This window comes from Hypanus sabinus, chromosome 3 (genome assembly GCF_030144855.1).
Source record: "Hypanus sabinus isolate sHypSab1 chromosome 3, sHypSab1.hap1, whole genome shotgun sequence".
NCBI lineage: Eukaryota > Metazoa > Chordata > Chondrichthyes > Myliobatiformes > Dasyatidae > Hypanus > Hypanus sabinus.
In genome coordinates this window covers 63,626,839-63,640,037 of record NC_082708.1, presented here as the reverse complement: position 1 = coordinate 63,640,037, position 13,199 = coordinate 63,626,839, and the positions used below count along the sequence as shown (strand labels likewise).

Genomic DNA, 13,199 nt, shown 5'->3' with positions numbered 1-13,199 from the left:
TGTTTTCTGTACCTCAGCTCCAGATTTGGGATACCGCTGGACAAGAGAGGTTTCGATCCATCACACAGAGCTATTATCGCAGTGCAAATGCCTTAATATTGACCTATGATATAACCTGTGAAGAGTCTTTCCGTTGCCTTCCTGAATGGCTGAGGGAGATTGAGCAGTATGCTAGCAATAAAGTCACCACTGTTTTGGTTGGTAAGTAGAAACAAGGCTCAATCTTTACGTCAAAAAATTTATATTTCAAGCACTAGTTCCTGTCCTTGAAGTGTGTGTAAAGCTGTGTCCATTAACTCTTTTGGTGTTGGAAGTAGTTTTGCCAAAAACTTATGAGTGATCTTTGGTAGGGAATTCCACAACATGTACAGTATATCTTGGATTCCCACAGAATTGTGTTGGTGCTGGAAATCTCAGGTGAGAAAACCCCATTGTTGAAGTGAATTGCTCAGGAGCCACTTGAATATCACATAGGAGGTGAACGGCAAATCAAAGTGCTTAGGCTTTGGTTAAGTAGTGCAGAGTCCAAAAGAATGACAATTGATTTATTTGTTGTGTACATGTTTCTAAGATATCATGGCAGGGTAGACCAACAGTTTCCGATGGAAATAGAGGTATAGTCTCTGGAAAAGTGGTCAGTGATTTAGAACTGAAATGCAGAGAAATGTCTTAATGCTGTGTTGTAGATCTTCAGGATTCCTACCTGCAGAGCTTGTGATGCTTTCACTCAGCATATTCATGGGTGGGATTGGCAAGGAAGAATTATTAAATATGATCTTAGAGGGAGCAGGAGCAAATGATCTATCCCACTTCTACTTAATATGGTCTTGCATACATTGATAATTGACCACATTAATTACATGCATATTTCATAGAGGTGAGGTTTTTGAATAGCGAGTTGCCATGGATTGGACTATATTGTAAGGGTACCCTTCTATTTGAGTCCTACATTGTTCCAGTTCAGTTTCTGATCATTGGTGACATGGTATCATTAAAATAAAAGCATTTTCTCCCCCTAAAAGTCCAATTCAAAACTTTGGTGCTTGACTAGCAGATTTCCAGTATGTGGGATCTGATGATCGTCTCTGGGGTACCTCAAATGTGTGCTTAGCCCACTGCTCTCCTCTCTACACCCATGGCTGTGTGGCTAGACACAGCTGAAATGCCATCTATAAATTTGCCAATGACACAACTATTGTTGGCAGAATCAATTGTTACAACAATTGTTGGCAGATAGATCAGCTCGTTGTAACAGCAAACTTGTACTCCATGTCAATAAGACTAAGGAATTGATTGTGGACTTTAGGAAGGAGAAGCCAAGGGAACATATACCAATCCTTGTGGTCCAAGATGGCATTGGCATAGATTGGTGATTCTCTGGGGGCTGCAGGAAATTGTACCAGTTTTCCTCGCAAATATTCTCCTTTTGAACTACTTTTGCTGCAATCTGCAGCATGTAAATTTCCTCTTAACAACTGACTACGAAATTACATCAATGATCTGCACATCTCATGTTTGACAATTACATTTGGAGCAATTAAGTGTGGTATCTTTGATCAATGCCATGGCTGAAAACGTGGCAGGAGAGGCAGGATTCAAACCAGGCTGAAGATTAGAGGGATAAGGCCTCCTGTACCTTGCACTTTGTTGGTGAATGTACAGTCACTGGAAAATAAGATTGACGATCTTCTGGCAAGGCTGCTGTATCAGAGGCAGATGAGGCAGATCTCAGCTGTTCGTTTCACTGAAACTTAGTTAAATGCAGATACACCGGATGCAGTGATACGAGTGGAATATCTTACAATTCACCGAATGGATCAAACCGTGAACTCTGGAAAGGAAAGAGGTGGTGGCATATGCTTTTTAGTCAATTCTCATTGGTGCTCAGACATTGGGTCATCTGTGATCCTACCATCAGCGGCTGATTAGAAACAAGCACTCGCAAAACTGCACGATCTTGCCTTTAATAACAAGAAACAGCTCATCACAACACATTTCAAATTATATTTGGAGGCTTTAACCAGCCCTGTTTGAAGAAAACCCTGTCCAGTTATCACCAGCACGTAACCTGTTGCATCAGAGGTCCCAACATACTAGACCACTCCTTCACTACGATAAGGAATGCCTAATATTCCTTCCTGAAGCCTCATTTTGGCAGGTTGGATGATTTGGCTGTACTCCTACTACCTGTATACAGACAGAGCCTAAAGAGCAAGGCTCCAGAGATCAAGACAATAAAGAGGTGGTCGTGGGAGGCTGAGGAACAGTTGCTGGATTGTCTTGAGTCAGTAGGCTGGGCTGTGTTCAAGAACTCATCTGAGGACCTGAATGACTACATCAGGGTTGTTACAGACTTTCATAAAAAACAGCTGTAGAGAAGTGTGTCCCTACGAAACTGTTCACTGTTTTCCCCAATCAGAAGCCCTGGATTCATTGCCACAGGCAGCTGTGGAAGCTAGGCCATTGTGTGTGGACAGTCCACTCCAGGGGTGCGTGAAAAGAGCTACTTTTTAACCAGGGCAGCAATCGAGATTTTGAAGGCAAAATTTCGTGGCAGTTTTTCCTGATTTGAGGAGCAACCAATCAGCAAGAAGTGATGCATTAGAAAGGGCCAAAAAGAATAATTCAAGTGCAAGTGGAGCAGCCATTCTTCTGGAGTGAGCCAGCATTTCGAATGGCTTTGGCTCAGCAGGCTTGGGTGAGGTAGGTACATTGTCTTCTGTTCTCTCTGTCATTATTTGTTCATTCCTCATCTGTTAGGGCATAATGGATTAGTGAGACTGGCGCCAGGGGCAGTGTTTTGTACTCTTTCTGGGAGATTGGAGGCGAGAATCAGGGGTCCTGAAGTGTGTGAGGTTACTATTACTAGGGAGAAGGTTCTTGGGAAACTGAAAGGTCTTCAGGTAGATAAATCACCTGCACCTGAAGTCGTACACCCCCAGGTTATGAAAGAGATGGGTGAAGAGATTGTGGAGGCATTAGTAATGATCTTTCAAGAATCACTAGATTCCTGAATGGTTCCAGAAGATTGGAAAATTGCAAATGTCACTCCATTCTTCAAGAAGGAAGAGAGGCAGAAGAGAGGAAAGTATAGGCCAGTTAGTCTGACCTTGGTGGTTGGAAAGATGTTGGAGTTGATTATTAAGGATGTCTCAGGGTACTTTGAGGCACATGGTAAAATACACTGTTGTCAGCATTGTTTTCTCAAGGGAAAATTTTGCTTGACAAATGTCTTGGAATTCTTTGAAGAAATAACAAGCAGGAGAATCAGTTGACGTTGTGTATTTTCAGAAGGCCTTTGACAAGGTGCCACACATGGGGCTACTTAAGCCATGAGCCCATGGTACTACAGGTAAGATTCTAGCATGGATAATGCAGTGGCTAATTGACAGGAGGCAAAGAGTGGGAATAAAAGTACCTTTTCTGGTTAGCTGCCAGTGTCTAGTGTCCTACAATGGTCTGTGTTGGGACCACTTCTTTTTACATTGTATGTCTATGATTTGGATAATGGAATTGTTAGCTTTATTGCAAGTTTGCAGATGACTTGAAGATAGGTGGAGGGGCAGGTGATCTTGAGAAAGTAGAGAGGCTAAGAAGGACTTGGATGAGAATAAATTTAACTTTGAACTTTCTCATCAAGGGGTCAGCAATGGAAAGAGTAAGCAATTTCAAGATTCCTGGTGTCAACATCTCTGAAGATCTATCATTGTCCAACATTTGGATGCAGTTACGAAGAAGGAACGTCAGTGGTTGTATTTCATTAGGAGTTTGAGGAGATTTGGTATGTCAGCAAATCTGCGGAGAGCATTCTAACTGGTTGCATTGCATCACCATCTGATGTGGAGGGGCTACTGCACAGGAACAGAAATAGTTGCAGAATTTTTGCAAACTCAGCCAGCCCCATTATGGACGCTATCCTCCCCATCATCAAGGACATCTTCAAGTGGTGATGCTTCAAAAATACGGCCTCCATTATTAACATGACCTCTTCTCATTATTGCTACCATCAAGAGGGAAAACAGGTTCCTGAAAACACACACTCAGTGTTTGGGAACAGCTACTTCTGCTCTACCATTAAATTTCTGAACAGACAATGAACCAACTGTGAACTACGTCATTATTTTGCTCTCTTTTTACACTATTCATTTAATTTAATGTTTGTGTATCTTATTATAATGTATAGTATTTTTATACATTGCACAGTACTGCTGCCACAAAACAACAAATTTCATGACATGGATCAGTGATAAGCAAATATGATTCTGATGTTATTAATAGCCAAACATACTTATTTCACTTTAAAAAATATCTGTTGCACAATAATGTACACACAGTGGCCACATTATTAAGTACACCTGTACCTCTTTAATGCAAATATTTTATCAGACAATCATGTGGCAACAACTCATTACATAAAAGCAAGCAAACATGGTCAAAAGGTTCAGTTGTTTAGACAAAACATCGGAATGGGGAAGAAATAAGATCTCAGTGACTTTGGCCATGTAATAATTGTAGCTGCTGATCTGGGATTTTCACACACAACGGTGGCTGGAGTTTGCAGAGAATCATGAAAAAACTAAAATCATCCAGTGAGTGAGTGCCAGTTTTGAGGTCAAAAACACCTTGTTAAGAAGAGAGGTCAGAGGAGAATGGCCAGACTGGTTAAAGCTGACAAGGAGGTGACAGTAGCTCAAATAACCACACGTTCATTATGCAGTGGTGTGTAGGAGTGCATGACGTGTCAAACCTTGAAGTGGGTGAGCTGCAGCAGCAGAAGACCACAAATACACACGCAGGGGCCACTCTGTTAGGTGGAGGAGGTAATTGGGAAATTACAAAGGGAGCACTCAGAATCCTGGTTTAGTCTGCAAACCCATGCACATTCCTGACTCTTAGTGGTTCCAGTGGAATACTGATTAAAACGGCAGTAAAGTTTAGATTCTCATCATTACCAGCAAAAACACTATTTTTGTAGTTTATATGCAATTACCATTAATAGACAGGGTGCTGATGATCATTTTGTAATCATGTTGATAGTTAACTTTATCATGATCTGAATCCACTGACAGTATATTTCTTGCAGGTAGGTTGCCTAGGCAGCCGTTTTTACCAGGCTTAATCATTGTCCACCTTAATTTGTACTCTTATTTAAAGATTTTTGGTTCTGTTTCTAGGTGATGTATCTAAATTTAAAAATAATCAAATACATTAAATAGCCCCTACTTTCAAAGGAAGCTCTTTTGTGTAGTCATTACAATAATGTTAAAAAGCGTGCAAATATTTCTTGCTTTCATCATAATGCCACAAACAATAAATAAATGAACAAAATAATTGTATTTTGTTCTCCACCTGGTTCATATTGGCCAAGGCATTATTATCCTTGTTCAGTGATGTTATCGGATATTTTGCATCATCTGAGAAGACAAATGCATTATGTTTTGCCTTTCTCCTGAGGGATTGCATGAAAGCTGGATGGTGTTCGAGATTCTTGACTCTTGGCCTTCTGATGGAATGGCAGCACTGCTCATGCAGTACCAAGACCAATGCTAGCATTGATGTTCTGACTTTAAGTCTCTTATTTTGCAGGCAACAAGATTGATTTAGCAGAGAAACGAGAAGTGTCCAGAGAGAGGGGTGAAGAATTTTCAGAAACTCAAAATATGCATTACCTGGAGACTTCGGCAAAAGAGTCGGACAATGTTGAAAAACTGTTCCTTGACCTTGCGTGCCAGTTGATAGGTGAAGCAAAACAGCACACTCTGGTCAATAATGTATCATCTCCTTTGCCTGGTGAAGGCAGAACCATCAGCTACTTGAACTGCTGCAACGTTAATTAGGCATGAACACCATTAAATTCAGCTGATGTTTTGCAAGGGTATTTTGTAGGTGAAAGAAACTTCTGCATTTCTTACCTATTGACCAAAGCTTGAGGTTATTTTCTGGGTTTCAGCATGGTAGACTGATTTAAAGAAAAAAAGCAGACAAATTGGAAATCTTCTATGCTCCAGATTGCCCAGGTAAAAGTAACAATACAAGATCTAAACATTTTAAAAAATCTTCCTCACTTTGCTGTGCTTTGAATTAGCTTTACCAAGTGCTCACTTGAAGCACAGAACTTGCCATTTTATTGCTGCTTAAACAATGAAGGCTTGTATTAATAGTTAATTAGGAGTAATTTTAAGTATAGAAGGTACAATATTTGGATTTGCTTTTAACTATTCATGGTGCCGTGCTCCACACAATATATCAGTGCTAGACTTTTTTATTGAGTTATCCATCACTGAAAATTTATTTAGGTAGTTAATATAAATGGAAATAGCCAGTTTTATAATCCCTGCATGTTGTTGCCATTAAGCTCTTTTATTTAGCTCTAAGAAATTTTGCCACTCCTACAAAACTTGGTTTTCATGTGCGCAACTAGTTTTTAATTCTCATTCTGCAAATATTACTATTTGAGCTGATTACAGTTTCACTGAACAATAGATGTTGTGTTCCTGTTTTGGTTTAAATCATGAGGTTTGGATCTCAGCCTATGTTACATTTTGTTTGAAAGTGATCAGGGAAGATTTTACCCATGGGTTGTGTAGCATAATCATGATTCAAAACTATTAATTCATGCAATTTTTGTTACACATCACAAACTCTTCCCTACATATTATTTAACTATTTCCTCCAATTATTATACAGGCATTTCTTAAGATGACAGCTCCTGCTGGGATACACCATTTACTGATACAGTGTTCATCTGCCCAAGGGAATTTAAACATGCATGACTGTAGACATCAGCACATTCTCTCATGGTATGGTGATATCATAACCTCCATGCATAGCATTAATATAATCAACATCAATTATGTATTGATTTGGGAAAAGAACTTTAATCCTATTATATGTTTGCATTTCAAGCTAGAGAACACTATAGTCAATAATGGCCTTGTACACAGTTCTTACTGACACAACAAGGATGAAGCATTGGACCTAAAGCCTGTGTAGTTTCTTGAAGCCCAGACTATGTTATGTTGGCTGATACTTAAACATTAGCCCATTGTAACATATGGAATGTGAAGGAGGCATTATTCATCAATATTTTTTCTGCAGAAAATTCTTGTCATTTTTCAATTAACTACATTATATTTATACCACAGTCTTCAATTGAAAGTATCATTACTGGGGGGGGGGGGGGGGAAGAAGCTGGAAATATACTAAAATGAACTGAACATTTTATATTCCACACAGCAAGAACTCAAATAAAAGCACTGCAGGTATGCAAATGACAGCAACATATTTATCTTATACTATAATGAAATTAGTTCCTGGTTTAGGATACATTCTCAAATAATGGAGAAGGCAAATCAATATTTCTCTGAACTTTTTCATTTTAATTCTTAGCAACCACATTATGACATCCCAATACAGGTCCTTGTGTAGTCTATAAGTACTTTCCAACGTCTTGTTTGATTATATTTCATCTTGTAATCCATCATTATCTTGTTGATATTTTGGGAACATTTTAAAGATTTTTGTTCACTCTGTTATTACAGTTATGAAATAGCAATTAACCAGGGCTGTTTCAGGAAATTAAATTATTTTTTTTGCAATCATTTCTTATGAGCACATAACATGATTTTTTACAAACTCTCCTTTTCTAAGGTATTAGCACATTAGTAAAAATCTGATCTTTTGAAATTGAAATAATAAGAACATTGCAAAATACTATGGAGCTCTCTAATCACTGTGCATCATTTACTGCCAATGTTGTGAAAACAGTAGCAACATCACCAGTTGTTTTGTACGTCTTTGCACTTTACATCAAATTAACAGCCTGGGGTTGTTGATTTATTCCCAAACACTGATCTTTTCTATATTTGAAACAACTTGCAGTGCCATGGAAAAATTCTGAAGTACTTGCTTTTTTTTTGCTTGTGGCACTAGCAGAAGCTACATTCCATTTTGTTTGTTTTTCTTCCCCATTTTTTGAAATGTAGGATGGTGCCATTAGGACCCGCTGATTATAGGGTTGTATTTTCCACACAACATTTTAGTTAAAATGTCATTTACTTGATATAATATAACCATGTGAATACCTTCACAAGCTTTCTACTATATTTTGTATCTAGATGTATTATAGGATGAATAAAGGATTGTTTTTATTTAAACTAACACTACCCTTGCAGTAGAGCACAACTCTAGAGAGAGCTTGACAGAGAACAGTAATGTGGGAATCATTGAATCTAGACATGCTAAATCCTTGCAAAAATATTGACAGCTAAAAGTATTAATTAACAATGCTACTTTATTGAAATGATTGATAATTTGATGCAACTGAGCTTTGCAGTGAGCTATAAGTTGCACCTGAAAAAAGGCTGTTATACACAGTACTTCATCTGAATCTACATCACAGCTTTGATAATTGCACAATGCACACAAAACTGGTCCATTGGTGACTGATTTTAACTTCCTGATAGAGCTGAAGCTGGTTGAGAAAACATCAAACAATTTTTCCATAGCATACTCAATATCTGTACCGCAAAATCGACTTCTAAATGAAAAGTATTTGTCAACTAAACAGTGGGGGAAAGAACTTATAATACATTGTTCCAATATGTTTTCTGTAAATATCATAGCTTCAATATTAAGAACATAATTTGCATATCGTATTATTTTAATTGTTTTGATTTACTATTAATTGTGTAGAGATACTATTAAAGTTCTCAATGACACATTATATTCTGTGAGAAAATCCCAAATTTCAAACTGCTTTGAATTTATAGTTTGGGTTGAAATAAATCATCTTCTTTAAATTGTGCATGTTTCTACTGCTGTTTGGGAACAAGTTAAATTATTCATTGGCTTTCCCTCTCACTGTCCACTGTCACCCAAACATGGGATAAATGCTGCGAGCTATTTGAAAATGCTGCTGTCCACAAGTATTTACACAAACAATGGAATTCTTTTCTGTCAAACTATTTTCAAAAGCAGTAACAACCTGTACAAACTCTTAATCTTATTGAGCCTTTTGGTAAATGTGCAATTTAAAAAAAAGTTAACTGTTTGCTATTATCATTAAATGAAAATGTGAATGTTGATCTGGAAATGGAATATAATTTTAGTGTTTTAATACTTTTACATGTAAATGAGAAATGTATAGCCCTTTCCTTATTGGATCCTGCATTAAATCAATGAAAGTACAGCTGGTGGTGTCATGCAGTTAACAGTATAATGGTGGAAACAAAGAGAACACTCAGCACCACTCTGGGTTGAGAGGTGGTATCTGGTTGAAAATATAGAGAGAAGAAATTTGTCAGAAAAATGTATTGTTGACAGTTCTCTGCTGATATTTGGGCATCTCTAGAGAAAATGGAAATTTTGTACAGGCTGTCACTGTTTTATTTTTTAAATATGTGAGATTTAGTTGGCTGTGCAATAACACTAGCCATTTTCTGTTCATGACTTTGGCACAATAATGTTCTTGATATGGCACTAAAGCTAAAAGTACAGAACAACTGGCAAAAGTTGAACTACAATGCTAACAGGTGCTTGTAGATCAGTACATTTGCATTGCAAGAATCTCCAAACTGTGAATAGCTGTAATCTAAGAAATACATAAATGTTTTTCATGTGAACCTAATGGTGCTGTTATTTGGAATGAAGAATGTTAGTAACTAATAGTTTGGTATAACTAATTTGAACAGAATGTAAATCTTGTGTTAAACTGAACAAAATGAATGTGTTTTTGTCACACTTGTTGTCTCATTCTTTACCTTTTTTAAATTTTGCACTCAACTGTTTACAACAATTTTTTTTTACATTTAAACAGAGTTTTCATGTTTTAATGGCCCATTAGTTTAAGAATTTGACCCATCTGAAATAAGTACTTGAAGAAATACATGCATTATGAATCTGGGGAGAAATAATCTTCACAAGTTGTGTTGTTGACTTTGTTTCTACAGATGGTTAATTGTAATCTCCCTTTTACAAATCAAAACGGTAATGCTAGAAAGGACAAAAACTAGAGTTGTTTTTTATTTGTTAATGCTTATCAATAATGAATACTGCTTCAACATTTTTCTCTCCCCTTTTCATGAGACATCATTTTCTTGATGGGACATTATTGTATAGGTGTAACTGACCTTGCATCAAGATCTTTTTTCCTGTGTTGTAAATCACAGGATTACCTGCTGGGTTATCTTGGGAAGTCTACAAACAACCCTAACATTGCAGTGCACTTCCCTCAAACATCATCTCACTGTATGCAGAAGGAGCAAGAACATTGGAACAAGATGTTTGGGACTGCTATCTTACTAAAATAGTGGATTGCACTCTGTCTTAATGGCAACTGCACACTAATTTGACACATGATCAACCCTGTCCTTTATAATTGACAGAGGAGAAAGCTTTCTTTTATAAGTTTACAATTGTTTACCATCAAAGCTAATAATATGATTTTTATATGTTTATTTATAAAGAGCTTCCACGGGGTGAATTGGAGTGAAAACTAGAAACTCTTGATTACATTTGTCAGTTGGGCAGAGAGGATGCTTCAGTAGACTAAAGTGAATTATTCAACAACTGTATTTAATAGAGAATAGGCAACAGCTCTTTTTAAAAGAATAAACAAATCTTTTTGTCAAAATCATTTGGTTTCCTAATGCAATTTTGTTCTTACTGTCATTTATTGGCCAACTACCCATTCCTTTTATAAATTTAAATCAGAATCAGGTTTAATGTTACTAGCATATGTCATGAAATGTGTTGTCTTTGCAGTACAATGCAATACATAATAAAAAAAACTCATCAGTTTTGTGTAACTTATCTATATATAGAGAAGCAATTTATTTTAATTTGAATCTCTTGTTTTAAATTACTTCATTACTGGTCTCCCCTGCATCATCATCCCTTATTGTCACTTAATATCTCACAGATTTGCTTTATAATACCTTCAGTATGATTTTTTTGCAAAATAGGATTAGAACATTTATGGCATGGGAGGAAGCAGTTTTTTCCCCATCTAAAAGGTGCTATGGAAGATAATCTCATCCTTTGGCTCTTAATCTGTAGCCTTGCGTTTTGAAATGTGATGAGTAATTCAGTCTGTACCACTCTTTCAAGAATAGCATTTCAAGCATAGAATTCCTTGTATAGTCCTCTGCATGAAAATGTTATGCACCCTCCCCATTTCCCCTTTAATCTTTTTGACCAATAATTTGCCATCTAAAACTTGAAGTCTGAATATTTAACCTTCTCCAATGTTGATGAAAACACCATAGCAAAAATATAACTGTGTCACAGTATTATTGAACATGAAATTTATGCTAACCCATATAAGCATAAAAGGGCAGTCAACCAAAAAATTGTTTGTTAGAGCACCTTAAAGATATAACCATATAACAATTACAGCACAGAAACAGGCTATCTCGGTCCTTCTAGTCTGTGCCGAACGCTTACTCTCACCTAATCCCACTGACCCGCACTCAGCCCATAACCCTCACTTAGTACTTTTCTGACAAATAATGTAAGTAATTTAAATTTTTGTTTTGAATATATGTTAATAGTCTCTGTTCAGATACTTAATTGGTTCAAAGGTTTTTGACAGAAAGTAAGTTTTCAAAAGGTAAGGACATGATGTGCTGCAGCTTTGGGGAAATTTACACCAGAGGAGGGTGAGGTGAGGTGGGTGAGGAGGAAGAGGTGGGCCATGTTGGGCAATAAACTTTGGGATGTGCAAGATATTATGGAGGCTTAGGGATGCAAATTGTCATAAGGTCGGATGATTTTTACAAAAATGGGAAATAATGAACCATGAGGATGAGAAATTATGTTGTGCAAAGTGAGGAAGATGGTCTCAGGATAAGGAAGATATTGATTAGCTGGTAAGTTTTCATTGGAAAATGGCAGATTCAGTTTAATCCTAGTAGATATGAAGAAATGTGTTTTGGAAGGTCATACTTGATGCATAGTAGGGCCTGAAGGAGTATTCAGAAAACATAGCTCTTTATAATCAAGAATCCTTGATGGTGGCAGCAGAGGTAGAAAGGATGACTTAAAGAAAGTAGAAGGAATGCTAATCTTCATTAGCCAAAGCGTAGAATATAAGAGTAAGGAAGTTATGGTACAGCTTTATGAAGCATTGATGAGACCAAATGTCGAATGTCGTGTGCAGTTTTGGTTGCCTTATAGATTGGATTGAAAACTAGTTGTGTAGAAGAGTTGAATAAATGAGTCTTTTTCATGCTGCAAGGGTGTAATTAGTTGAGTACTGAGAGTTTCTTGGCTCTCAGTTATTTAATATTTACATTAATGATGTGGAAGAGAACGAAATGCAAGATTCAGCCTGCATTGAAAGAGAAGGGAGGAGATTGGAGCTGACCATGTGTATGATTGGTTCAAGGTAATGCTTGGGCTTGTACACACTGGAATTGAGGAGATTGAGAGGGGATCTGATTGAAACGTTTAAGATAATTAAAGGATTTGATAGGATTGAGGCAGGAAATATGTTCCAGATGTTGGGAGAGTCCAGTACCAGAGGGCATGGATTGAGAATAAGAGGTCAGTTATTTAAAACAGAGTTGAGGAAGAACAACTTCTCCCAGAGAGTTGTGGAGGTGTGGAATGCACTGCCTCGGAAGACGGTGGAGGCCAATTCTCTGGATGCTTTCAAGAAGGAGCTAGATGGATAGGGGAATCAAGGGATATGGGGACAAGGCAGGGACTGGGTATTGATAGTGAATGATCAGCCATGATCTCAGAATGGCGGTGCAGACTCGAGGGGCCAAATGGTCTACTTCTGCACCTATTGTCTATTGTCCATTGTAACAGATGGTGAGAGCAAACAGGTGGCTAAAGACACTGATTGTTGATCTAAAGCATCTATTGTGTTTTCAGTTTTACCTGCACTTCTCAAAGTCGTTAACTGCAACAGCACTCAGAACTAAGCAGTGACCACCCTTAATGGATAAAACTACTTGTTTACTGTTCCTGCAGACATCTAGGACAGTGAAATGTATTCCATCAGTCTCATAGTGCTTGCAGATGGTGGAAATACTTAAAAATTGGGAAGTGACTTACTAACTAACCAGAAGCTAACCTTCACTTGTGGTCTGATACTTAGTGATCTGCTGTGAATCAATGGAATATTAATAGTTATTTTGTGATTGCAATTGTGATATTTCATTTGAGGTGATATCTGTCTGTCATTTGAG

General features: G+C 37.4%; 1 protein-coding gene across 4 annotated transcripts in view; it reads left to right on the top strand.

Annotated features, from left to right (window-relative positions):
- The window catches only part of rab30 (RAB30, member RAS oncogene family), a 75,779-nt gene extending 65,733 nt beyond the window's left edge, over positions 1-10,046 (top strand). For all 4 annotated transcript variants that reach the window (XM_059964507.1, XM_059964509.1, XM_059964510.1 and 1 more), the window contains 2 exons: positions 18-201; positions 5,587-10,046. In XM_059964507.1, coding sequence (XP_059820490.1) covers positions 18-201; positions 5,587-5,837 — 435 coding nt within the window. In that variant the 3' untranslated portion in view covers positions 5,838-10,046. The remainder of the gene's footprint in view (positions 1-17; positions 202-5,586) is intronic.
- Positions 10,047-13,199: the final 3,153 nt, after the last annotated feature.